Source organism: Ochotona curzoniae, unplaced genomic scaffold (genome assembly GCF_017591425.1).
Source record: "Ochotona curzoniae isolate NIBS_2020 unplaced genomic scaffold, NIBS_Ocur_1.0 contig_1, whole genome shotgun sequence".
In the NCBI taxonomy this organism is placed as follows: Eukaryota; Metazoa; Chordata; class Mammalia; order Lagomorpha; family Ochotonidae; genus Ochotona; species Ochotona curzoniae.
In genome coordinates this window covers 26,469,330-26,497,188 of record NW_024464918.1, presented here as the reverse complement: position 1 = coordinate 26,497,188, position 27,859 = coordinate 26,469,330, and the positions used below count along the sequence as shown (strand labels likewise).

At 52.6% G+C, this 27,859-nt stretch overlaps 1 protein-coding gene across 8 annotated transcripts in view; it reads right to left on the bottom strand.

The window, feature by feature from the left end:
* The window catches only part of FAM193B (family with sequence similarity 193 member B), a 30,495-nt gene extending 13,856 nt beyond the window's left edge, over positions 1-16,639 (bottom strand). For 3 of the 8 annotated variants that reach the window (XM_041002224.1, XM_041002135.1, XM_041001883.1), the window contains exons 1-4: positions 16,427-16,639; positions 2,862-3,104; positions 1,849-2,080; positions 564-945 (exon numbers count right to left, since the gene is read on the bottom strand). In XM_041002224.1, the coding sequence (XP_040858158.1) occupies positions 564-945; positions 1,849-2,080; positions 2,862-3,104; positions 16,427-16,639 (1,070 nt within the window). Of the gene's footprint in view, positions 1-563; positions 946-1,848; positions 2,081-2,861; positions 3,105-10,536; positions 10,580-15,474; positions 15,923-16,426 lie in introns of those variants that run through there. The other 5 variants (XM_041002048.1, XM_041001899.1, XM_041001965.1 and 2 more) reach the window with 4 other exon arrangements.
* Between the last annotated feature and the right edge of the window lie 11,220 nt (positions 16,640-27,859).

Sequence of the window (27,859 nt, the reverse complement as noted above, 5' to 3'; positions counted from 1 at the left end):
CTTTCCTAAGCCACAAGCAGGGAGCTGGATGGGAAGGGGGACTGTCAGGATTAGAACCAGCACCCATATGGGATCCTGGTGCATTCAAGGGGAGGACTTTAGCCACTAGGCTACCGGGATGGGCCCAGAAGATCATCTTAATGTAGCAAGTTTATCTTCAGGTGGTGAGAATATTTACTTTGTTCTTCATACATTTTTCAGTTGTTCCAAGTTTTTGCAAATGAATAAACGTGGGCAACTAAGACTTAATACTTAAGCAACTAAGATGCCTGCGTTCCACACCATAGCACCTGGTGGGCTCCTGCCCCCCTCCTCGGTGCCCTGTGCTGAGTTCCCAGCTCCTAGCTGGGGGCTTTTGTGGGGAGCTGGGAAGTGAACCAGCCAATGGGAGCTGCTAGCTTTCAAATAAAGAAACAATTTAAAAATAGTAACAAACCTACTTGCTTTATAATTGAAAAAAACAAAGAAACTTAATCTACTGTTTAATTGCCACTCTAAGTTACCCTTGGCAAAGTTCTCCAAAGCTCTAATCGTGTAGAGTGCCCTTCATACCACTTGCTTACCTGTGAGTGTTAGGGAGTGGCTGAGAGCCTGGTGGCGGGAGGAGAGGCCCGCCACAGTGCCCGCTACACGGGTGGTTGCACCCTGAGAATGGCGGAGGCATCTTCAGGAGTGGCATGCTGGTGGAGGGCAGGTGGGGGTTCTGACACGGCCCTGGGGGGTGGGGGGCGGCAGCGGCAGCAACAGCCACAGGGCACTCTGAAGCCTGGGTGGGGAAGGGTGCTGCCAGGGTAGTGGGCAGCAGGTGTGAGTGGGGCGGTGAGCCGAAGGAACCGGGGTGAGACGGTATCAGAGATGCTGGCTGGGGGTGGTGGCCGGTGGGGCTGTTAGGGGGGGCAGTGAGATCTGAGTGCTGGTGGTGCTCCGAGACGGGGAAAGCCTCACCTGCGGGCGAGAGGGGAAAAAGGGATCAGAGTGGGAGCCAGGAACGGGAAGAAAACCCCAAACCCATTCGGATGACCTCCTGTGCAGGAGCCCTGGGCCTGGTGAACTTTAGATGGGCTTGAGGAGAGAAAGCAGCAGGCACACTGCTCCCCTGCTCTGGTACCAGCAGCAGGTGTATTCCCTCTTAGGGTCCAGCTAGGACTGGCTTATCCACAGGCCAGCCTTTGGTCCAGAGCAGAAGCCAGTGGAACAGCTGTACCTCAATACCTCTGGGCCATGTGGACCAAAGCAGCCAGCACACACCTGCCTCCCAGGCTGACTTTAGTGAGCTAGAAGACTTTGGTGAATCTCTGTGGTTAACGGGCTAATGCCACTGGAATTACATGCTGCTCAATTCTCCACTTAGAAGTATGACAGACGAAACCCGGGGGGTTAGGGGGGAGGCGGATTTCTTCTGGATCTCTGAGAGAGATCTCAGAGTAAAGATGGCTTGCACAGCTGCTACATCAGCCACTGGGCCAGCCGACACTGCCACCCTCTTGTAGGAGGAAGTGCAGTGTTTGCCCATGGTGCTGCAGGGCTCAGGGGCTACGGGACCCAAGCCCCACTTCCCTCGAGGCCTCCCAGTCTCCACTTGTTCTCAGACGGTGCGCGGCAGGCTGCTCCTGAGCCAATGACAGCTCCGGGGTGAGCTTCTGTTTATCAGCAGGAGTTTCAACTTTGAAGTCCTGAGGCAAGCGTTCCGTAGAGGAAGAATCTGGCCTGCCCTCCAACCCATCAAGGCAGCTCCACCTTAACGGATGTTCCTAAGCAATCTTGGGATTCGTTCGCACGAAGTGCGTACAGAAACCCGGGCAGTTTACCAGGATGGTGCCCGGTGTTCTGCCGTGCTCGGAGACTCACCGGGGATGGCAGGACTCCCGAGCGAGCTGCCTGGCACAGCCCCACCGGAGTGCGGCGAGTTCCAGAGGCCCGACAGCTTGTGTGCTGACAGGAACGAGCTGGGATCCCAGTCTCCTGAGTTCCCATGGCAGGAGGAGGAGGAAGAGGAAGAGGATGATGAAGAGGAGGACGAGGAGGAATGAGAGTCACCCCCGCAAGACTGCGATTTGCAGGATGTGTGTGACAAGGAGATCTGGAGAAGGAGAAACAAAAAGGCCCGCGGTCAATGGGTGAACAGTGCAGGTGCATCTGCTGCCTCAGCTGACCCCGCGGGAGCTCCCCTCCTCCAGGCACCCACGCCGTGACCAAAGCTCCCAGCGGAAGGACCAATCAGAGCCAGGCTCCGGCTGGGAGAGGGCTGTGGGGCTCCCAGCCACCCCAGGGGTCATTTTGGGGAGAGAGATTCTGTGAAGTGCTGAGACCACCCGTGAACGTGAGCCTGGGAAAGTGGGGAGAGCTGCCCACCAGAGGAAGCACCTCAGCCTGGAGCCCGGAAGTGGGACCAGTTGTGGGTCAAAGACAAAGTCTGCAGGGGAATGGGAAATGGAGGAGCGTCTGGCCACTGTGTCTCCTGGCACGCCGGTCCTAGATGGCATCCGGGTACCTGGAGCCCTTGCCAGTAAGGCCATTTCAGGCCCTCAGGTCACACTGGATGGCTCTGGAGCTGCTACAGAGCTGAAGGCGGCAGGGAGGGGACAGCAGGATGCCCTACCAGCACCTATGAGTCCTCATCCTGGGCACAGACTTTGCTGAGGGCTCGCTGGGCTGCCTGAAACCTTTCTCCTTCCCTTATGTCTCAACCTGAGCCGCGAGCGCTGGCCGTGCAGCCCGGGAGCCTCTCGGCGCACACACTGAGGCCCGCCACAGTGCCCGCTACACGGGACAGGCACCTGAGAGCACGGGGAAGGACGGCCTGGCTGCTCTGGGGAGGCAGCCTTCCGTTATTTGGAGACCCCCTGTCAGCGGTTACCTACCGCCACTGCATGTTCTCGACCTGTCTGTCTTTCATCTTCCTCCATGCTCTTTCGGCAACTCTGGCAGACCCACAGAGGCATCTCGCCTAGGAGATTCTTGACGAGCTTTGGCATGAAGTCAGGGGGCAGCTTCTCACCCTGCAACACCAGTCCATTTTGCGAAGGGCCTTCTTCCCAGCCTTTCCGTTCCCGGTGACAGAGCAGGCAGCAAGTCTGCACAGACTGGCTGGTGGTCGGGGGCACCTGTCCAACAGACAGAAACAGGGTTTCCCAGTGGGGTGGGGGAAAGGCTCTCCTTAAACATACCGCTAGCAATATTAGTAATGCTACTGGTTATTACGTGCCAGGCACTTCATAGACATCATTTAACTGTAGTCCTTGTACCAGCTCTGCAAATGACGTGTTCTTATTCCCATTTTTGTTTTAAGAGATGAAGAAACAGATTTGAAGAAGTTGAATGAGCTGCCCAAGAAGACATAACTAAAAAAGTGGTCATAGCTAGTAAGAGCGTGACTCCAAAGCACATGCTGGGAGGTCCGGAGGCCCCAGCGTTCCCAAAGCCAGCCCTTCCCTGCTGCCCAGCACTGCGACCCCCGGGGCAAAGCTTCAGTGGAATGGAGAGTTGGAAAGGATGAGTGAGTCTTCCAGGAGTTGTACCATGGCTTCAGGACTGCAGGCCACTGGGAGGGAAGGGTTTGTAGAGCCAGCCAAAAAACATCCGCTACTGCTCTGCAAACGTGTGGTGGTGAGCATGGTGGAGAACCTGGGCTCGAGGGCCAGACAGACACTCAACGCTAACTCCTGCCTGACCGCACGTCAGTGGGATGACCTTGAGCAACTTATTTAACTTCTGTGAGTTGCAATTCCTACCTACGTTGCAGAGCTGACATGAGGGATCACTGAGTAAGTAGGTATAGTAAGAGGCTGTGTGGGCCCACGTACGGGTACAAAACACAGCCTGTATGGAGTGGATTTGACCCACAAAAACAAGCCTGTGGGTGTTCTTCCACACTGAGTGGTCCTGACTAGACCGATTGATTTTAATGGCCCCAATCAAAGGCCTCTGCACTTCCTGCCAACTTAGTGTTCCCTGCCACTCACATCGGGCTTGGCCATGTCACTTTGTTTGGCCAGCAGCAGCTTAATGGGTGCGGCTGGACTTGCTCACCCTGGCACCTCTGCCCTGACATAAAAGGAGCAGGCTGGCTGCTGGGGAGACACAAGAAAATGTTGAACTGAATCAGAGACAGCCGAGAGTCGAGCTGAGCGCCAGGCCTGCCCGGATCAGCAGAAACAGCCAGCTAGCAGCAGCCTCAGGAGGAAGCGTACAGAGCGGTGTTTGGAGTTGTTTAGTTTTGGGGTGGTTCATTACACAACCAGTGTTCATGGTACACCCTCTAGACTCGCCCACTACTAGATGGCATGTATTTGCCGAGGCCTCAAGGAAAAACAGGAAATTGTCCTTATTCTAATAACATAACAAACGTTACCACCTTCCCTAGCATGAAATCTCCTGCTCACAGGAGGCCCTGTCCGAGAATTCTACCAGTTTACAACCACAGTGACCTCCGACCCTGGTTTCTGCCAAAAGGAGCACTGGCAGCCTAATGGGCACTTGGGGAAGCCCAAGAAATGTGGGAATGCATGCCAGGGAGGTGGAACTCTCCACGTGGAACTCAACAGAAGATGTCACTCAGTGGGGCCCGCAGAGGGAGCGTTTCAGTGAGGCAGTGACTATAAAAGATCTACAGTCAGGAGTGGAAGGCTGACGGGGAAGGATGCTGTCTGGATAAGGTGAGTAAAAAGAGAATGTTGTGAGAACTGTACCTAAGGAACCTTCCACAGCCACAGGGTGCCATGGCAACCCTAACCAGGAGTTCAGGTCCATGTCCAAGTCCCTTTTCCTGTAATGACGGTGACCATATCCAAGGCAAACACCACGGCATGAAACTTTCATTTAACCTGCATGTTAGCTTCTAAAGTCGTTACGTAAGATGAAAACCTTGCATGAGTAAAGCTATTTTTAGAATCTTTTTCTACGGCGTCCAAAGTACATGTGACACATGGCTTTGTAGGGATGCCCAAGAATCCTAACGTCTGATATATGAGCCAAAGCACAAGTACTGATTCCATTCTTAAAAGCAAATGTGGGGCCCAGCGTGATAGCACAGTGGTTAAAGTCCGCGCCAGATCTCATATGGATGCCAGTTTGTGTCCTGATGGCACCATTTTCCACCCAGCTCCCTGCCTGTGGTCTGGGAAAGCAGTCGAGGATGGCCCAAAGCCTTGGGACCCTGTACCTGCATGGGAGACATGGAAGAGGCTCGAGGCTCCTGGCTCCTGGCTTTGGATCGGCTCAGCTCCGGGTGAGGCAGCCACTTGGGGAGTGAATCAGCGGACAGAAGATCTTCCTCTCTGTCTCTCCTCTTCTATATCTGACTTTCCAATAAAAATAATAAATAAATCTTTTTTAAAAAATGTGTATTTCTTGGGAGCAAAATGTGTGATCAAAGTGGCCGCACATGGTGCAAAGTACTTGGGGGAGGTGCTGGGAACAGCGGAAGGAACGTTAACTTTGGTGTGAATCCGGGGCCTTCACCAATCACAACTCTGACTGTGCTACTTAACTTGTCTGCTCATCTGTAAAACAGAATGAAGCACTCTCCCGTAGGGTTGCCTTTAAGAATCATACGGGATCAAGCTGCAAGCCAGTGCCCGGCACACACCGAGTTGCTCAATACGCAGCACCATACAACAGCACGAGGGCAGCGAGAGCCTAAATGACACAGCGTGTGACTCCTTCGCACACAAGGTGACTTGGCAGACATCTAATCCTCTGCCCTTGTCCGCGGGGGGGCAACCCTAAAGTGCCTTTGTACTTCTCCCCCATGCTTTTGCAAAAAGAGATCCTCTCTTTGAATTCTCCCTCCTTCCTTCCAACACACCGCAGCTGGGTGGGCTTGGCTTAGAGGCCCGGCCTAGACCCACTGTTCCCCACGCCTGGCTGTCCGCCCGCCTCTCTCCAGCACGCTATCTCGGTAACAGCATGTGCGTCCCGTGTTTACCTTCCACCCCTGCAGTGCCCGCACGGGGTGCCACTGCAGGGCGGGAGGCAGATCACAGGCTTGTGAGGTGCCCTTGGAGCAATGTGGCTGGCTGGCAGCTTGGCAGGGACACACTGCTTCAAGTGACTGCTTCCTGCACATGAAGGCCCGTCTCTCTCCCTGCAGCTGTACCTGAGAGAAATCCCACTCCGCAGTGTGGAATCCCTTCATCAGGGATTATAACGAGGTAACCTCAGTTAATGGGAACCATACTATGACCCTCCACAGAGCCCAAAATTGTACACCAAATAAGATTAGCCCTCAGTGAAAGAAATTCTATAGGAGAGGTTGGCTTTCCAGTTTAAGAAACAAAACTGGCAGGCCCGGCAGTGTGGCCTAGCGGCTAAAGTCCTCACCTTGAACGCCCGGGATCCCATATGGGTGTCGGTTCTAATCCCGGCAGCCCTGCTTCCCATCCAGCTCCCTGTTTGTGGCCTGGGAAAGCAGTCGAGGATGGCCCAATGCTTTGGGACCCTGCACCCGTGTGGGATACCCGGAAGAAGTTCCTGGATCCTGGCTTCGGATTGGCACAGCACTGGCTGTTGCGCTCACTTGGGGAGTGAATCATCGGACGGAAGATCTTCCTCTCTGTCTCTCCTCCTCTCTGTATATCTGACTTTCCAAAAAATAAATAAATCTTTAAAAAAAAAAAAAAAAAAAAAGAAAGAAACAAACCTGCTGCCCAGAAAGCAGATTAAGCTCTGCTGAAGCAGGGATGCCACCTTCCTGGCCTAAAGCCACCAGAGCTGCCAGACACTTGAGGGGCTGGGATCCAAGCAGCAGGCACACACTACCCAGGGCCCTCACCGTTCTGTTCTCTCTAAGTGTGTGTATGTCAGAAACCAGCGTGGTGACCGATCTTCCCTGAGTTTGGTCTGTTTAAGTCCTTCAGTCAGATGCTCCTCCGAAAGCTCGTCTCATTGCTAGGCCCCGGTGCCTAACCCTGGGAAGAACGCCCTATGGAGCAAGGTATTTTTATCCTTGCAATGACCACAAAAGAGTGGTAAGGATCTGTTGTCACTTCACTTTTTTTGCTTTGACGGATAAAAGCTCTTGGACTGTCCACCTTCTGCCATTTTCGAAGTTCTAGCAATGGTGAGCCCTTACGCCTCAAGAGTCACCCAATGCAGAATTTTAACTTGCTGTCCTCACACTGTATTTTTAGCAACTGGCATGGTATTCCCCCACAAAGAACATCATCAGTGATGTTTAGTGAATGAAAGACAGTCAGCTCTTCACCTCTACCACACAGCTGACAGTAAGGACTCGGCCTGCAATGCCTGCATCCCCCCTGGATGCCACTTCACATCCTGGCTGCTATGCTTCTGAAAGCTGGTCTGGGAATAGTAAAGATGGCTCAAGTCCTTGGGCCCTTGCCACCCCTGTGGGAGACTGGGCCTAGCTCTGGCCTTGGCCCAGCGCTGGGAGTTGCAGCCATCTGGGAAGTGAACCACTGGTTAGAAAATTTCTTCCATCCACAATCACCTCTGTAAGTCAGATTTTCAAATACACAAGTCTAAAACAAAACAAAACAAAACAAAAGCCAGCACCCCAGGGCAACAACAAACTGTCCTGGGTCACCTCAGTTTAAACTTGAGAGCCACAGAGCATACAAGCGTAGCCTTGGGCACTAGATGAGCAAAAAGGAAGAGAAAGTTCTACGGGTTCTGTTGCTTTGGGATCTGACTCAAACTGCACCAAGATAATTTTGCTTTACCTGAGCAAAGCCGGAGTGTCCTTGGGGGAGTGTAGGATTACCTGCCAGCTTTGTTTAGTACCACATCCCCAGGGCAGTGAAGCTGCCAGGGGATCTCAGGAAGGAGGCTGCCTGCACCTGCTCAGTAACTCTGGAGACTCCAGCAGTTGAGAGATCCACACCCGCCTCCAGCTCCTGACTCCAGTTTCTCGCTAACACAGACGACGGGAGGCAGCAGCGATGGCCCAACTAACAGGGCTCCTGCCATCTACACGGGAGACCAACGTCAAATCCCTGGCTCCCGGCTTCAACTGGACCCAGTCCTGGCCATTGTGAACACCGGGCAGCGAGCCAGACAGAGGAAAGGAGCCGTCTCCCAAACAAATTAATTTAGAAATTAAACAGAAGGAGATATAAGCCAGTATTTCTGCTACCTAACCTGACCAGGCCCAGGGGTTTTCTGTCTTGGCCTGTGAAGGTTAAGTTGGGACACTCTGGCTCTTCTTGAACAAGGTAATGCCAAAAGACTGGGCAGTCACTTTGCGCATGAAACACAGTCACATTTGCAAGAACGACAGTTGTACTCATACTTGGCTATTGGCAGGTTATTTCCTCAAAAAGTACACAAAATGAGCCCTTCACTTCAAGGAAAACAACTGAATATTTGTGGTCAATGATAAAATTGAAGCTTTCTGAGGGAAACTGAACAGCTTCCCAAGATTTGGCTGAGAACAACTGTGGTGATGTTAACAAATGCTGTATCCTGGTATGGATACAGGAATGGAATGGGAAAATATTTGGATGATTTATAAAACTCAGTGAACCTATTTCCCAAATGACCAAATCACAATGTTACAACATTCCAGTGGTGAAAGATTCATTATGGGGCCTGGCGCAATAGCCTAGTGTCTAAAAGTCCTCGCCCTGAACGCACCAGGATCCCATATGGGCGCTGGTTCGTATCCCGGCGGTCCTGCTTCCCATCCAGCTCCCTGTTTGTGGCCTGGGAAAGCAGTCGAGGACAGCCCAAAGCCTTGGGACCCTGCACCCATGTGGGAGACATGGAAGAGGTTCCTGGTTCCTGGCTTCAGATCGGCTCAGCTCTGGCTGCTGTGGCTACTTGGGGAGTGAATCAACGGACACATTTTTCTCTCTGTATCTCCTCTCTGCAAATCTGCCTTTCCAATAAAAAAAAAAGTAAATAAAATCTTACAAATTTTTTTCTGCAAAAGTGAAAACTAAATCAGTCTTGCATATCTTTCCATTTTCGAAAAGTTTTCACTTTCATAAATTATTTACAATAGAATAAATATTGTTATTAAATGAATCAGGGGGCAAATATTTTTACACTTTCTCAGCTTTCAATAATCCATCTGCTAAGTATCAAGGCATAACCAGCATAGATGAAAGCTCTTCAAGATTCTCAAAAGTCCTTGGGAACCGGAAGAGATCCTGAGGGTTACCGATGTGAAGCACGTCTCTAGCGGTGCCTGTCCCCATGGCTGGGCGCCAGGCAACAATCAGTGACAGCAAGGCACACAGCTGTGGCAGGGGCTGGATAGCTTGCTGGTGGCATCACTGGATTCCCCACCTGGGCCTTTCTGTCCATAACTTGGCAGCTGCCAGGAAATTACAGCGGTCATCAGACAGCTGCGAAGCACTCCTTGGAAGCTGGACTGAATGAATGTCCGGTACTCGGCCTGCTCTCCTTCATCCCACGGGTTCTTTTCGGTCCAAGGGTCCAGCGTTTCCCTCAAGACACAAGCTGCATCTACCCAGCTGCCCTGGGCCTAAAGCTCTCCGCCTTCTCAAGGCGCCCAACTCTGAGGGCTCCTGGTCACCACGGCAGGCAGAACACAGCAACAGAAATAAACACTCCCTTTGAGAAGCAGGGCAAATGATTGCTCTCCAGCCTAGAAAATCTCAGCATGCCAGCTCGTGTCACTCACTCCTGCATGTCCTGGTCTGTTCCTTCACTCAACAGACACCCCAGATTGTGCCAACCACTGTGCTAAGTGTTAGGAAACATTCATTCCTTGGCAAATCCCTACTCATCCCCTAAGACCATGGGTCAATGAAGCTTCTGTTTTAACCATGCCTTAGGTGTGTCCAGACGCACGCAGTAGAAGGCGACTTGTCTGGGGTCAGGGAATGGATCTGGTTGTTTCAGTACACCCAGGAACCTGGGCTGGTATTGGAACTGGCATTCACCAAGTGAATGAATGCACGCACACGGATCGAAGCCCACCTGGCACATGGCTCAGCTGCTTGACACAAAGGACAGACATTACAAGACAGCCAAATCAGCCCCTTTCCCAGCAGGCTGGGCTGCAGGCATGGCCACACCACTGTGAGTCATTGATGAGAAGGCCGACCACCCAAGGCTGGCAGTCCACACTCACGGGGCTGCCACAGCTGCACCTCAGCGCCCGGGAGCCAATTCCCGCGTGGGGCATGGGCACAAGCCCTTGCACGAGGTGGGACAGCTGCCTCACACAAGGCTGGTTTGAAGCCTACAGATGAGTCAGGTTAGGGCAGGGAGTCTCCCCGCCCCCAGCAGCCCTCGGGCCCGACAGGACCAGCCGACCCTGGGTGCAAGCAGCCATAGGCAGGCCCTGCTGCTCAGGGCCCTGACCCTCAGGCCAACTGCCGCTCCTCTGCTCTACGCCAACAACGGATTTCTCACGGCAGGGAGGGAGAGCATGAACTTTGGAGACAACACAGCAGAGTTCAAATCCCAGTTCTGCCCTTTCCAGCATAATCTTAGAATATTATCCAATGTATTGGAGCCTCAAATTTCCTCATTTACGAAATGGGAATAAAAGCATACTTCACAGAGTTGTGAGGACAGAAGGAAATAAATTATGTAAAGTACCTGGCCTGGGCCTGGCACACAGTAGGTGCTCAATACCCGTTAGTTTCTTTCCTCTTCTGCCCTGGAAGAAATGACAGGGAAACTTACTAAGTGAGACTTGCCCAAACCACATTTATTTCTTGAAGCACAGGATAGAAGACTAGACAAGTGACTTTCAAGGCCTCTCTGAACCCGCAGGTCCAGGCTGTACAAACAACACGGTGGAAACTTCCTGTAAGACCCTTCAGTGTTCATGGTCCCTGCAGCCCCTTCTTCCTGCCTTCCCTTCCCTTGGTAACACCTACAAATGAGAGATCTACTCATTTCAGAATGGACAAGATCACAAAGAGGGTGGAGCATCTTTGGGGGGGGGGAGGATCAAGAGGAGATGGCCAAGGGATGCAGCGTTTCCTCCACAGGCCCACACAGGCTTCAGCTGGGAGCTTGCTCAAGTTTGAAAGATGATGGGGAAGGTGTGGTTGTGGTACGGAAGGGCAGACGCAGGGCCTTCCCAGGGCCCGACCATGTTGCTCAGTGCTGTCGGGCTTGTGCGCATCCTGCCATCAAGGACCATGGGCCATTCATTTGCCTAGAGTCACACCACCATGCGGGCTGCTCCGTCTGCCTCCTCCTGCTTGGTCTACCCCGTTTGGCGTTACATCCTTCTACGAGCACAGGCACAATGGGTTAGGCTTTGCTCTGGAATGCTCTCACAATTTCTAAACCTACTGGTGCGGCAATGGTTCCAGTGGTGGAAGCCAGTCTTCCCCACAAAGCCTAAGCCTATGCCTGTGAGTCACTGGAGCCTGGCCCTTTGTGGAGGCCGCACCTCACGGCAGGCATGCGGGAGCACTGCATTCAGAGAGCAGCAGCTGGAGGTAACTGTTCATAGGACAACTTTATCTCTTTAAAGTTGTTCCTCCTCCTGCTTAGGGAGAAGCTCCTCCCTGGGAAGCCCCACTCGTTCAATACCCTGGGCCTCCTCCACAAGCTGCTTCCAGATCCAGTCACACTCAGAATGGGGCTGGGGGATTTCTGAGACGCAGAGCTGGACACAGATTCTGTAGGTCTAAGATTAAATCCAGTAGACCAGGGGGCACATGGCAAGTGGGCTATGTCTACGCCCAAACGGAATCAAATCATCATAGCTGCCTTTCCCACCAGCTACCAGAGAGAACTTGATGTTCACTTTCTTTCTTAAATCCTTTCATTGGGGGCTGGCATCGTGGCAGAGTGGGTAAAACTGCTACCTGCAATGCCCGCACCTCACATGGGCACCTTCAAGTCCTGGCTGCTTCATTTCCAATCCAACCCCAGTTGTCCTCTTCGGGTCTCTGTCTGGCCTGTGTTTAGACCCCTGCTCCTGTCCTGTCCTCCAGAGAACTTCTGGGAAGTTCTGCGTACCAGACACAGCCCAAGCCTGCTAACCTCTCTACCCAGATCGCTCAGCACTCTCCCAATGAGCCAGGCAGCTGGGTCTCTGTCTGGCCTGTGTTTAGACCCCTGCTCCTGTCCTGCCCTCTGGAGAACTTCTGGGAAGCCTTCCTTGGCTGATCCTCTCCCAAGGCATCATGTCAGGGCAGCCTCAGTGCCAAGCATCTGCAGCCAGCACTCATCGCAGTGAGCGTTTGTGCTTGCACTGCTGGGCCCCGACACTGACTCTGTGGTCCTACACTCACCGTCACAGCCACACCTGAGAAAATAAACAGATAGGTGGATTATACACATATTCTCTACAGCAAGAGTTCTTGGTGGGCAAGGGTTGTGTGGTTCTCTTCTGCATTCACAGCTAGCCCGGGACCTGGGGCAGGTGAACGGTCAGACAGTATTGGCAGAACACTCGAATACCAGGTGAGAGGGATCCTGGCACCATGGCATGCGTGTAATGGCTGGCCTACTTTCTTTAAGAACAAAGTGGCAGGAATCGGATTCTTTCAGTTTAAGAATTATGCATAATACACGCCTTAGAAATCATTTAAAAATGTCTGCTCTCAAAAACTCTAAGTGCAGTAAATGAGGGTGTTAGGGTCTTAATCATCCACCTGATTTCAGATGTAAACTTCTATCTCAGGGGCATGTTAGGGAAATAGATGACCCAGTGGTCTGTGCTGTGACTCAACAGGCTAATCCTCTACCTTCAAGCTCTGGCATCCCAATTGGACACTGGTTTGTGTCAGGCTGCTCAACATCCCATCCGGCTCCCTGCTAACGGCCTGGGAAAGCAGAATGACCCAAGTCTTTAGGACCCTGAATCCACGTGGGAGGCCCAGAAGAGGCTCCTGCCTTCAGATTGACTCAGCTCCATCATTTGCAGCCATTTAGGGAGAACCAGTGGATGGAATAGCACTCTCCTCTCTGTAAATGTGCCTTTCCAAAACAAACCAATCAATCTTTAGGACCCAGAGTCGATGATGGGGCACCTTCAAAGGCCTTCAGTCGACATAAAAGCAGCGGACATGGCAGGAATCCCCCTCCAGATCCCTTCCTCCCACTGGCAGTGCCAGGGAGGCAGGCTGGGTGGGGAGGGATTCTAAGAGGGACCACCCCAAGGACAGCGACCATCTCATCCACCTGTGCCCCAAAGAAAGGTCCCAGCACCGAGGTAGCTCTGATGTTTGCTGAGAGAATTACACATAATGAAATGGTTTTAATAAAGATACTGACTGATCATCTGCTCCAATTCCTGCAGAAAGCAGGTTTACTCTGAGCAGTGGAAGAACCGGGTCCCTGGAGTCCCTTTAAACGAGACTGGGCAGAGTCCCAGGGAGGATGCTCAGTGAGATCAGAGGAAGGGAACAAGGAGCAGAGAAGGTTAAGATGAGCTCACACAACCTCTCTCCACCTGCCCCCCCATGCTAGTTTACATTATAGCAAGTCTCCCAGGAGCTCACTGTGCACCCGGGGGACAAGCTGAATGGTCCTGGAGAGACCAAAGACAGTTGGCGTGGATGGCAGGTAAGGACATTCAGGCTGTCACCTGGCACAGCTCCCACACCTCTGGTTCCTACTCTGGGTGAGGAGCCTCTACTTGCTGAGAACTCACTTTGTTGATGAAGAAATGGGCCCAGAGTCACAAAGCTGAGAATGACCTGAGCTCAACCTCCTCCTACTGATGCTTCAGCTGCTTCTGTTGCGGCCAGTGCTGTGGCATAACGAGTTAAGCTACCACATGTAGCGTCAGCAGCCCATACGAGTGCTGGTTTGAATCCTGGCTGTTCCACTTCTGATCCAGCTCCCTGCTGCTGTGCCTGGGAAAGCAGCAGAGGGTGGCCAAAATTCTTGGGACCCTGCACCAAAGCTCCTGGCTTTGGCCTGGGCCCAGCCCTGACCATCGTGGCCATCTGTTGTGAACCACCCACTGGAAGGCCCATCTCTCTCCACTCCTATAACTACCTTTCCAATAAACAAATCTTATTTTTGTTTTCCGTCACTAATAAGGCAGTACCTGTTAGTCGTGTTGAGATAACTGGATTCCTAGTGAACAGCTCCGTGTTCAGTGGCCCTAAACGATGGGAAGGAAGGACTCTGGGGGGAGAGGGCCTGATCAACACTGAGCACCTGGAGATGATGCGAATGAGGACCACAGAGGCCGGGGGACCACGTGATCTAGAGAGCCACCGACTGCCTGATGGAGATTTGGACCCAGCGTCACCAGACGTTCACAAAACCAGATCTGTGAGGAACCTCGTGGTTTTAAAAACATTGGCTCAGGTTAAAACGCGGAATTCAACAGGACCTTAGAAAGACTGTGGCTATTTGCTGCCTCAGGATTTGGCTTAGCACACAGCATTGTATCTCGTTTTCTTCGCCGGGGTTATAAGGACTGGAGCAGACAGAAAGTGCCAAATGGAGGCCTGGCATCCAAAGCGGGGTGCAACCAGCACAGAGCTTGCTAGTTTATCTCTATAGCTGTAGGGTTTTTTTTTTCCCCCCCTGTTATTCTTTTTTGGCCTGAAACTTCTTGTGGGAGTCATTTGGGAAGTGGCTTTTGGACCTGAACCTACAGTGAGTTATTTGTTTAGCTGCCCTGGGTTTCTGTTTCTTCATCTGAAAAGCTGGTAACAACAGTTAGGTCCTTTGTTAATTAACATTTCTTAATCGCTGGGCACCGGGCTAGAATGGTGACTGAGACACTTCCTGTACTTTCGGGGCTTATATATAAAATCGGACAAACCATTCTATCAATAGTTAACTCATCTCGTTGGTGCTAACTCCTGAGGAGAAATACGAGGGTGACAGGAAGACGGAAGGAAGGCATGTGGAACGCTGGGCATGAATAAAGGAACCAAGCAAGTGGGGTAAGCAAGAACGAGGTAGGAAGTGAGCTGTTAGAAGAGTTATTGGAGCTTAACAGGACTTGGGAAAGTCACATCCCTAATTTCCATCCCCTGAGCTTTCCAGCTGCTCTGTATGGCAGGGTCCCTAAAACGTTACACAGCCCAACGGGGAAGGAGGCAGCACCAGCTCCCCGGCTAGCCCCTCGCTGCCCTCCTCTTCTGGATAACTGGAGGAGCCGCTCAGGGTTGGCAGCTGGAGCCAGCCAGGCCAACCGGGACAGGCACCCCGGGTGGGGGGGGATCCTCTAAAGTCAGGCTTCTGACACTTCAGCAGTGGTGGTTTTCAGTTAGTTAAAAACCCCATTTTGATCTGAAATGCAAAGGAGACTAGCACAGAAACTGGGTTACAGTCAGCACAGGCTCCACACTGATTCATTCTTTCTCATTTCCCTGGTGATTCCCACCCTGTATGAGCAGGGTCCTCAGCTAGGTGTGAAGGAGCAGAGCCCAACAGCATTTGCGTCCCCTCGGAGTTCACCGTCCAGTGCAGGGACCTTTCCTCACAGAAAGGGGGAGAGCTGCCACGGGGAAGGACAGAGAGTCGGGGACACACGGGATGGGGGTGGGGAGGTGCCAGGGAAGGCTTTCTGGGAACGGGACCCCAAGGCGCAGCCCCACTCACATGCACAATTCGAGATTCTACTAGAAGGCTGTCAAGAGCCATGCCTTCCGGCTGCACCAGCATCCCAGAGTCCCCTGCTGCCCGATGCAGTGTCTGCAGAGCCAAACGCATCTTCCACCACGCCTCAGCCTCATCCGGCGATGCAGCCGACCCCGCCAGGGCTCCTGCAGGAGCCTGCCTTCCGCAGGCTCAGCCAGCAGACCAACTCAAAACTTCACTGTCAGAGCAAGCTGAGGGCTTAGCCACCCCCCCACCCCGGGTGCCACAACCCTCCCAAAGCAACTGTGGCCCACGCCAGCCCGCCTGTCGGTGAGCACTGTGGCAGGGGACCTCCTAATACCTCCTCGAATCAAACAATGTGACCTTCTTCCAGGTGGTAAGCTGGAAGCTTTGGAGAATCCTCCTGAGCATTCGCCAACCCAGGGGTCTGAGGGTCCGAGGGGGCCGCCTTGTGGGACACGGGCACAGAGGGCGAGAGAGGGGACAGGTTGCGCTGGGTTGCACTCAGGACAGGAGCCCCCGCCAAAACCGTGTTCCCCGCAGAGAAGGAGACAGATGCTGAGGGGGCAGCGGCTGCAGGCAGCGCGGGGGAAGCAGTGGATGGCAGAGGCCAGGAGGGGGCTGTAGGCTTGCCAGGCTCCAGCGCGCCCAGTGACGGCCTTGGGGGTCGCCAGGGAAGCAGGTGGGACAGAAGGAGGTGGCGGACGCGGAGCTGGGGCTGTGGCCTCGGGATCGGAGCCCGGCACCGGGGTGGGCGTATGGCCAGCTGCAGCCTGATCGCCGGAGGACGGGCCGGGCCGAAGCTCCGGAGAGAAGGGTCCATCCTCTTAACTCCTGCCCAGGGAGGGGACAGAGCCTCAAGCCCTGGGACTGGCCCCAGCCCCGGTCCCGCCCCGCCCCACTCGGAGATGAAAGCCCCAAAGCAGCCGGAATCGCCCTCGCTCGCTCCTACCTGCGGGCCGGGCGCCAGCTGGGGCTCGTCCTCCTCCTCCCTGAGACCGGCGCGCTCGGGCTCGCCTGGCGCCTCCGGGGGCCCTGCGCCCGCTCCCGCTTCCAGGCTTGGCGGCGGCGGGGGCTCGGGAGCCTGGGGCTTCTGCAGCCCCGTGGCCCGCGTCCGCTCGCGCCGGCCCGCGCCGCCGCTGGGCCTGCTCCGCCTCCGAGTCATGCTGCCGCGCCGCCGCTCCCTCGCTCCACTCGCGCCGCCGCCGCCGCCGCCGCCGCCACCGCCACCGCTCCCCTCACAGGACAACAGCCAATATGGCGGCGCCCGGCTCCCCTCCGCCCGCTGCCAGCAGGTCAGAGGGCACACCGAGTCCGCGCCGCCGCACTACTCCCGGAGGCTGCCCGCGCCATTTTGAATAAGGTCACCACCCGGAGTTCCGTGGGAGAAAAGCCCGATAAGGGGAGACGCCCTCCCCACGCGGGACGGGAGGATGCGATTCACGGGAGCAACGCGTGCAAAGCTGCGGTAGTTCCTCTGCATGGATCTAGGTGCCCAATAATTCTGCTGACTGGATGAATGGATGTCTACGGTCCGTTCACGCTGCTCCCAGCAACACTGGGAGGCAGGTTTTTTCCCCCGTTGGGCAGCCAACCTTTTGTAGAAAAGCTTGTCCGACATTTTCCAACCCATGCTGACGGACTGGTGGGCGGCGTGAGTTGAACGGGCTCTTCTGGGCCAACGGGAACGCGCTTGGGAGGGAGAGTTCCAGATGGGAGGGAAAACAGACCCCTAAATGTAGTGGTCACACCGCTTGCTCCGTGTTGCCAGAGGAGTGCACGGAGGATTTTGAGTGCACAAAGGAGCCCTTAAGAAATGTAGTACTAGTGCCTGATACCCCCAGCCTGGAAGTCCAGCCCCCAGATACCTGGGTCCCGGTTCTGCCCTCCTGCTAATGTGCACCTGTTGGGGCAGCAGGGCTCAGGTTCTTGGATCCCCACCACCCACATGAGGGATGTGCATGGAGCGTTGAGCTCCTGATACAGGCATGGCCCAGCCCTGGCTGGTGCCAGCTACAGGAAGAGAACCAACAGAAGGAAGATCTGTGTGTGTGTGTTTCCACCTTTGAAATGAACAAAACACATATATTTAAAAAAAATATTTGATTTATTTTTATTGGAAAAAAATACAGAGAGGAGGATAGACAGAGATGAAGATCTTCCCTCCGTTGTTGATTTGCTCGTTAAGTGGCCACAATGCCTGAAGCTGAGCAGATCTGAAGCCAGGAGCTTCTGGGTCTCCCTCGTGGGTGCAGGGAGCTTGGTCAGAAGTGGAACCAACACCCATATGGGATTCCCATGTTGCAGGTGGCATGTTAACCCACTGTGCAACAGTGCTAGCCCCAGGAATACATTCTTTTTTTTTTTTTTTTTAAGATTTATTTTTATTATGTTTTTACTGGAAAGGCGGATATACAGAGAGAGACAGAGAGGAAGATCTTCCATCCAATGATTCACTCCCCAAGTGAGCACAACGGCCGATACTATGCCGATCCGAAGCCAGGAGCCTCTTCCGGGTCTCCCACGCGGGTGCAGGGTCCCAAAGCTTTGGGCCGTCCTTGACTGCTTTCCCAGGCCACAGGCAGGGAGCTGGAAGGGAAGCAGGGCTGCCGGGATTAGAACCGGCACCTATATGGGATCCCGGGCGTGCTAGGCAAGGACCTTAACCACTTGCGCCACCGCGCCGGGCCCAGGAATACATTCTTTAAAGTGTTTTTCAGCCCGGTGCGGTGGCCTAGCAGCTAAAGTCCTCGCCTTGAACACGCTGTGATCCCATATGACCTGGAAAAAGTTCCTGGCTCCTGGCTTCAGATTGGCTCAGCACCAGCTGTTGCGGCCACTTGGGGAGTGAATCATCGGACGGAAGATTTTCCTCTCTGTCTCTCTTCCTCTTTGGATATCTGCCTTTCCAATAAAAACAAACAAATAAATAAAATTGTGTGTGTTCTTTTTTAAAAAAATGCTTTTCACATACATGTGAGAGACCTGGAAGAAGTTCCTGGCTCTTGGCTCCTGGCTCCTGGCCCCTGACTCCTGGCTTCTGACCCCTGGCTCCTGGTCCCTGCCTCCTGGCCCCTGGGTCCTGGCCCTGACCCCTGGCTCCTGGCTCCTGGCCCCTGCATCCTGGCCATGGTCCCTGACCCCTGGCTCCTGGTCCCTGGCTCTTGGCCCCAGCTCCTAGCTCCTGGTCCCTGGCTCCTGGCCCCTGCCTCCTGGCTCCTGACTTCAGAACAGGACAGCCCAGCTCCGAGTGTTGCAGCCATTTGGAGAATGAACCAATGGATGGATGATTTCTGTCTCTGTCTCTCCTTCTTTCTTGGTGAATATGCCTGTCCACTAAAAATAGAACAAGTTTTTTAAAAATCTTTTTTTAAACATTTATTTATTTTTATTGGAGAAACAGATCAGATTTCCAGAGAGAAGGAGAGATAAGAGAGAAAGATCATCCAATCATCCATTTGCTGGTTCGTTCCCCAAATGGTCACAAAGGCCAGAGCTGGCCCAATCCGAAGCCAGGAGCTTTTTCCATGTCTGCCTTGCAGGTGCAGGGTTCCAAGGCTTTGGGCCGTCCTCGACTGCTTTCCCAGGCCACAGGCAGGGAGTTGAGTGGGAAGTGGAGCAGCCGGGACAAGAACTAGCACACATATAAAATCTCAGTGCTTGCAAGGTGAGGATTTAGCCATTGAGCCATTGCACTGGGCCCAGTATAAGTCTTTTTTTTTTTTTTTTTTTTGAGTCCTGGGCACAGTCTCTCCTGCTGGTCAGTAGACAACTGTGTTGTGGTTACACAGGTGTGTCGTGTTGCTCTCACTGTCAGCAGGGGCTGGATCCTGATGTGGGCTTTCTGAAGAACTCAGTGGGAGGTTCAGGAACGCTCCTTCCCTCTGAAGAACAGACTGGGAATCGCTCCTGATCCCACACAGGAGAGCCCCTTCAGTGATCAGAAGGAGGCAGATGTGCCCAGCCTGTCATCCCTGCCTCTGCAGTCTGGCCTGGGTGGGAAGGAAATGGCCTTGAAGAATGGCCCCGAGGTTTGGTCAGCTTTTCTGATAAGGACCTCAACGGCTAGCACTCTCCCAGATTGACACAGTGGCTGGCACCTGACAGGCAGCCAGAGGTGTAGTGAACACCCCATTGTCCTTGGGAAACATATTCCAAGACCCCAGTGGAGGCCTGAAAGCAGGATTTTCCTGTACATACGTAATCAAGGCAAAGCTCACTTCATAACTTAACTATGAGTCTTTAGAAACTAACAATAGTTACTAAATATAAAATAGAGCAAATATAATCAAATAATGTAATAAAGTCTCTAGTATCATTACTCTTATGCTTTGGGGCCCACTGTTAAACAATATGAGGGTTGTCTGGGGCCCGGCACAGTAGCCTAGTGGCTAAAAGTCCTCGCCTTGCACAAACCAGGATCCCATATGGGCACTGGTTCTAAACCTGGCAGCCCTGCTTCCCATCCAGCTCCCTGCTTATGGCTTGGGAAAGCAGTGGAGGACGGCCCAAAGCCTTGAGACCCTGCACCCATGCGGGAGACCTGGAAGAAGTTCCTGGATCCTGGCTTCGGATCAGCTTAGTTCCGGCCATTGTGGTCCTTGGGGAGTGAATCATCAGATGGAAGATCTTCCTCTGTGTCTCCTCCCCACTATATACCAAACTTAACAATAAAAACAGTAAATCTTTAAATTAAAAAAAAAAAATATATATATATATATATATATGATGGTTGTCTGGACGGAAGTGTTGCAGTATCACCTGTAAGAGCTGCTTTCCAAGGGGGCTGCTGAGAGCCCCAGGGGCAGGCGGGTATGCTGGACCATGGAGACTTCATCGTGGTTCTGGGAACAGTGTCGCTTTACAACTTACGTCTTGTTTATTTCTGGAATTTAGCATTTTCGGATTGTAGCCGGTGAGAAAGGGAAAGCTCTGCTGAGGGATTAGGGCACCAAACAGCAGCCGCTCTGCCTTCACCTGGTAGGGAAATGTTGTTCTTTACACATAGCCTGGGGGAATTTTTTTTTACAAAGGAATACAAATACTTTTTCGTGAGATTGATTTATTTAAAAGGCAGAACAGAGAGAGAGAGAGAGGCCTTCCATCTACTGATTTATTCTCTAAATGGCTGCAACAGCACAGGCTTGGCCAGGTTGAAGCCAGGAGCCAAGAACTCTATGCTGGTTTCTCTGGGGTTGGCAGGAACCCATGTATTTGGGCTTCCTCACCGGCACATTAGTAGGAAGCTGGATCAGAAGCAGGGCATCTGAGACTGGAACAAATGTCCCAGTACTACAGGCTGGCAATACAAAGGGCAGCTTAATTCATTGTGCCATAACACTGACCCCATGAGTAAAAAAAAAAAAAAAAAACTAGTTTACTTATTTAATTTTGTCTCTGAGAAGCCCAAAGAGAAATCTGCCATGTGCTTGTTGACGTTCCAAATACCGCAATAGCCAGAACTGGGCCAAGCTGAAGTTGGGAACTAAGGAATCATGTGACTGGCAGGGCTCTAAGAATCTGAGCCAACCTCTGCTATAGCCTAGGGTGCACAATAGGAGGAAACTGTAGTGGAGAGCAGAGGCAGGGACTCGAACCAGGAACTCTGATATGGAATGCCGGGGTCCCAAGTGGTGTCTTAACTGCTACACCGAACACCTACCCCCAAAGCAGGGGCAACGATCATCTGACGGCCGTATAAGGCCCGGTCCTGCCAAGGCAAACACATATGGGACCCCAAATTCAATAAATTTCTGGCAGGCTAATTTTTTTTAATTAATTAATTTTTTTGTTTTACAATCTTGACATAATTAGGGTAAAAAGGTTCAAGCACTACAGGAAGATGGGCAAGACAATTAGTTCCGTATTATTTCCTTAATATATCTGATGTAAAAGGGAATTTTAAGGGAGAAGCCCCACCCAGTCTCCCACCCACCCCAGGTCCTGGATGTGGGGCATGTTCCAAGGGTCTTGCTCAAGTGATTCTAATAGTTCAACAGTTCTGAATTGCTGCCACTCTCACCACTCCAAGCACGATGCGGTCTTTGGAAAATCCACTGGTTGACATAATCCATCATAGAGTCTCCATTTGCCCAGTATTTTCATTGCCAACATACAGCTGAGGTGGTTGATTGACTTGTTCTGTCCTCTGTCATTTGATGGTTAGCGTTCTGAGTCCGGAAGCTCGATTGGGGGGATCCCCAAACTTTGTCTGAGGTGTTCCCAGACCAGACTCTTGTATGTGCTAGCAAGTACAGGACCCAGCACAGTCTATCGCCCCGATTAGCTGGTGGTTGCAATTGCTGGGTTGGTTCTGTTTCCATCCCTGTGTTCCTCTGGAACCAGTGGATGTTGCAGTCCAGCCTGGTTCTGCCCAGCACATACTCGGCCCTCACATAAACCAGTGGGAGCTGCAGCCCAGCCGGAACGACCCACAATAACCCCCGGCAGGCCCACCCCCTACCCTGGTTTGCTAGTATGTGTGGCAGACTAGTCCAGTCTGTCCCGCCTCCCCTTCTGCTCTCATGCATGTCAATGGGTATTAAAACCTTGTTCCATCTAACCAGCTCAACTGTCCAGCCTTCACGGATGTTGTTGGGTGTCTGTCTAGCCACCTCAGCCCCTGTCCTAGTTTTGTGCCCTCCCGTGGGGGGTGGTAACCCAAGAGGGAGGAGCCCACTGCTTCCCTCCCAGGCTACTCCCACTCCCAGATTATGCACTCTCCAGGTGGTTTAACTTAACAGAACTAGCCTCAGTGCCAGCTTTCTGGCAGGCTAATTTTTACACTTGATCTTAGCCAAAAGGCCGAGAAGCGATGGCAGGCTGATTTTTAAGTTGATCATTTTACATGGCCCATAAATAGTAGACATTTCCAAATGGTTCTTGGCGTCAGAAAGGTTCTCACCCCTTCCTCATAAAAGCAAAATATTTTGTTTTAAAAGCTCAAACATACTTCCAGTGACAACTGCCTATCCATGTATTGAGAACCCACAGTATGCAAGGTGTTGTACAAAAACATGAACAGACTTACAGAATGGACCATTCTGCTGTGTTCATTTTTGCCTGAAGTTGACAGTTCCTATGTCATAAGCGAATGGTATTTTCGAGACTTGCTAACAAATCCTCAGTCTGTAATCAAAGTAGCTCATGTAGGTTAACGAGGAAGTTCACTGGTGAGGTCTGTCCATTGACCATGGAGGTCCTCTCTCTCTCTCTCTCTCTCTCTCTCTCTCTCTGGAGCCATCACTCCTTCTTCCTCCTCCGATACCCCCACCCCATTTCTAACGCCTCCCCGTATGTGAATTTTTGACCAAATTACCAGTCCCCTAGCTATGAGGCTCATCAGCTGTGACACTGTTGACGTAATTCCAATGGACCCAGACAGTAGGAAGTAGCAGGTGAGCTGGATGCCCTGGAGGGGGCATGATGCTTGTGCCAGGAATGGCATCTGTCTACTAAGGCACCTTCTGGGGTCTGCGGACAGTTCTCTACAAAAGGATGGCCCTGCTGTCGTGCCCCGTAGTCCCTAAATATGAGAGGTGATGAGTGCATGTTTAAGCACGTTATTTGGACCATTGCTGGGCGCCTTGAAAACTGCCAACCTCAGGGGGCAGGATCCTACAAGGAGAGAAGACTTTCCTAGTGGATCAGGCCACAGATGAAGTAGTTCCAACTCTGGCTTTAATGGTGCAGGGTTGGGTCACAGTTAGGCCCTTCTTCAGCAAATAATTACTCTTCTTTTGAGAAACCTGGAGTGCTCGAGGGGCCTGGGGAAATTGAACACAGCTGGTGTGATGTCAGCTTGCTGTTATCTGACCTACTCAGCCATAAATCCAGGGGTGGGCAGCAGCAGACCATCAGCCTGGATCCTAACAAGCCCTACAGCCCTACATGAGGGGACGCCTGGGCACGTCGCTTGCATTCCTGCCCTGCCTGCCTCCCCTCCCGTGTCCGGTGGTCATGCAGAGAGCTGAGGAGCTGATCAGCCATTGGACGGGGCCTTGCCCGGTCTGCTGGCTGCAGTGTTAGGAGTGTTGGTCTTCTTCAGAGAAGGCCCCGGGACATGGAAACCGGGAGCTGGCACAGAAACTCTGAGATGAAGACACACCAGTGCCTGGACGTTGACTAGGTCAGAGGCTTGGAAAGAAAAAGACGGAAGCTTAGTGACAGGAAGTTTGTTTTGTTTGTTTTCTACTTGAAAGGCAGAGTGACCAAGAGAGAGACCTCCTTTGCTGCTCCACTCCCCAAATTCTGAAACAGTCACAACGGAGTCAGCACAAAGCCTGCAGCTGGGAGCTCCGTCCTGGACCTGGGCCAGCTTTTGCTGCTTTCCCGGGTGCATTAGCAGGTAGCTGCATTGGAAGTAGAGCAGCTGGGCGTCAAACTGGTGCCCATGTGCAATACCAGCATCTCAGGGGAAGGCTTAACCTACTATACCACTACACCACTGTGTCAGTCCCAATAAATAAACCTTTTATTTATTTTTAAAGATTTATTTTATTTTTATTAAAAAGTCAGATATACAGAGAAGAGGAGGAGAGATAGAGAGGAAGATCTTCCATCCGCTGATTCACTTCCCAAGTGGCTGCAATGGCTGGAGCTGCGCCGATCTGAAGCCAGGAGCCAGGAGCTTCTTCCAGGTCTCCAATGCAGGTGCAGGGTCCCAAGGCTTTGGGCCATCCTCGACTGCTTTCCCAGGCCACAGCAGGGAGCTGGATGGGAAGTGGGGCTACCAGGATTAGAACCGGCGCCCATATGGGAGCCTGGCACGTGCAAGGGGAGGATTTTGGCTGCTAGGCTACTGCGCCAGGCCCCAATAAATAAATCTTTATAAAATGAAAAGAAAAAACTTCTTCTATTACTAAGTTAGCTGTTCTAGATGTTTCATTAGATTGACACAGAGCTGACCGACACCATTGTGGATAGACTGCCCAGGAAGGCTTCAGAGCCTAAGGTTTATTTGTATTCTAGCCAAACGTTTTTCGAAAGGGCATCTTCCAATCCTGATGGGCAGGCGGCAGGATCCCTTCCGGGACTGTCAGCCTCTCCTCGTCCCCGGGCACTGCAGGGCACGCTCAAGGGGCTGGTGAGAGGACTGCCCGTGATGTACACTGGGCGCTTCCCAAGGTTGACCTTTGTGTTGTTGGTGCCGAGCCCAGCCCGCAGCCTCGGGGAGGCAGCTGGCAGCCCTGTGCGGATGCTGACTGCAGGGGCCCAGCTGGCTGTCTTCCAGCGAGGTGCCTGCGTGCTGGTCAGGAGTAGCTCACAAGCCTGAGATGTCGAGGATTGGACCCCTTCGTTCTGCTTCCTGTCGCAGTGCAGTGCCAGTTGAGGGGGCTTGCTCCTTGCAGCGACTCAGGGGCCAGATTTCTGCCGGGGGCTCTGCCTTCACTGGATCCCAGGCTCTCAAAGTCCATTCAGCCACAGAGTGGGAGGGGCAATAGAGAGGGAGGACTCAGTGGGCTGTTTTAGGTGTTTTCAGAAAAAGACTTGTGTATTTATTTGACAGAATAACAGCAGAAGAGGTACAGAGGGAGAGAGAGAAAGAGGGAGATCTTTTTTTTTTCTAAATTTTATTTATAATGATTACGTGGTTGATCAGGGTGGGAAGGATCAAGGTTTAAGGAAAATTGTTTGAACTTACTGTTTCTGAATTGGCTATTTCTTCTTGTTGTTCCTGGAGGAAGGGGAGAGACCCAGCGGGAAGTGACACGTGACTTTCCATGCATCCCAGCACCCAGGGATGAGGAACCGCCACCTCGTATCAACACAGGGGCTCCGTGTGTACACATTCCGAGGGTTCTGCCCAAGTGGTTTCGATAGTTCTGAAATGTTGTCGATATCACTGACTCAAGCAAGAAGCCGCCCTCCCAATGTCCAGTGGCTGACATAGTAATCCTCCAGTTTCCGTTCACTGAGATGTTTTTCTGTCTTTGTTTGACTGGGGTAGTTGTCCAGTTTGTTCTGTTCTCCTTCTGCTATGGCGCCAAAGGAGCTGCCATATCCTCCTTTTACAGCTGGATCTGTGTCCTCTGCTCCGCCTTTTTCACTAAGTTGGAAATGCTCTTGCAGATGAGCCCAAGGACCTGGGCCAGTCGTCCCAAACCTTGCCAGATTCCCCAACCCTGGGGCTCATGAACCTGGCACCTCCCTTGCTGGTGGACCCAAGGACCTGAGCTGGGTGACCTAAGCTCCACCAGATCTGCCACCCAGATGCTCATGACTCCAGCAGCCCCCTTGCAGCAGGCTCCAGGACCTAAGCAGGAGACTCAAGCCCAGCCAGATTCCCTACCCCATGAACCCCACGCCCACCTAGTAGACGGGCCCCAGTACCTGGACCAGGTGGCCAAAGCCCCACCAGGTTACGAACCCAGTACTCCTCTTGCAGGTGGATTCAAGGACCCGAGCCAAACAACCCGAACCACTCCAGATCCCCCACCCCTGGGGCTCATGAACCCAATACCCACTTCAAAAGGCAGGTCCTAGGACCAGGGCTAGGTGACCTGAGTCCTACCAGATTCCCCTGCCAGGGCTCACGAACCCAGGCGCCACCACACAGGTGGGCCCCAGGATCTGAGCCAAGCTATCTGAGCCCTGTCAGATCCCCTGTCCTTGAGACTCATGAACCTAGTCCCCACTGGGTCCAGGCTGGCATGACTTGCCTCACCTCAGCATCCATAGTCTTATTGCACAGCCTGGCCTGGTCTAGTCTGCTCCCTGTTCCGGCTCCTGCTGGTGGGAGTTGCAGCCTATCCCAGCCCAGCCTGATTTTTGCCCCCTGCCCTAATGTGAACTGACTGGTGTTGTGGTCCGATCTGGCTCCTCCTGCCCACACCCTGGTTCTCCAATCTGCCAGTGGGTGCTATGAACTGGCGCAGACTGCTCTGTCCCCAGATCTGATTCTCACATGTGCTGGCAGGTCCTGAGAGCCGACATGGTCTGGGCTGCTCCTTGCCTTGCTTCTTGCGCTCACCTGCAGGGCATGCATCCCAAGCTCCTCCATTGAGTCTCCTTCCAATGGCAATTCCTGCGCACACCAGTGGGTCCTTGGCCCAGGATTGCTTTGTCCATCATCTGTTCTGGCAAGAACAGTGGCAGAAAGAGAGATCTTCCATCCCCTGGTTCTCTCCTCAAATGATTGTTACAGCTGACCCTGAACGGGGCTGAAGCCAGAATGAACTGTCATGACAAACATTGCTCATTGCTAAATGAACTTGTTAAGCTATGCTGAGAGCTAGAAAACAAAATACTTAAAGGCAAGTGCATATTGTCCAACTGACTAAGATCACACCCTTTTTTTAACTGTTTAAACATCCATATAATTTATTTATTTGAGAGGGAGAGAGACAGAGAGCTTTCCTGTCCATTGGTTCACTCCCCAGTTGCTACCAACGACCAACACTGGGCTGAAGCTGGGAACTAGGGAACTCAAACTGGGGCTCCCCCGTGGGTGGCAGCAGTCCAGTTTCTTGAGCCATCACTGCAGCCTCACAGGATCTGCTTCAGCAGGAGACTGGAGCCAGGTGCTGAATCTGGGTAGCAAACGCCCAGTGAGATACAGCCATCGTCACCACTAGGCTGCATCTGTGCCCCAAAGCTCGTATCTTTTTTTTTTTTTTCTTTTTGTGGCAACTTGGAAGTGTAACAGTAGGGCTCCCTTCAGGGCTGGATAGGCCGCCACACTCAGAATGGCTCTGTGTCTGGCTTCATGCCACGTGTTGCCTTCTTGAGATTCCTCACATTTCCATTTTGCAACCAGTGCTATGAGTTACTACAAGTTACATTGCTGGCCCCTGTGAGAGGGTGACTAATTTATTTCTCTCCCTTTCTCTCTCCTTTCCTTCCTTCCTTCCTTCCTTCCTTCCTTCCTTCCTTCCTTCCTTCCTTCCTTCCTCCTCTCTTTTCTATTGCAAAGTCAGATATACAGAGAGGAGGAGAGACAGAGAGAAAGATATTCCGTCTGATGGTTCACTCCCCAAGTGAGCACAACGGCCGCTGCTGCGCTGATCCGAAGCTGGGAACCAGGAACCTCTTCTGAGTCTATCATGCGGGTGCAGGGTCCCAAGGCCTTGGGCCGTCCTCAACTGTTTTCTCAGGCCACAAGCAGGGAGCTGGATGGGAAGTGAAGCTGCCGGGATTAGAACCGGCACCTATTTGGGATCCAGGCGTGTACAAGGTGAGAACTCTAGCCACTAGACCACGCCGCCGGGCCCAGAGAAGGTAGAATGTTTAAGAGGTAGTTGTAAGGTGGTTAGGTCATGGGGACTGCTGCCCATGGAAGGGAATGGTAGCTCTTATGAGTCCAGGCATTTTTTTAAGAGCTTTGTTTTGTTTTGTTTGAAAGGCCGAGTTATAGAGAGAGAGAGATAGATAGATAGATAGATAG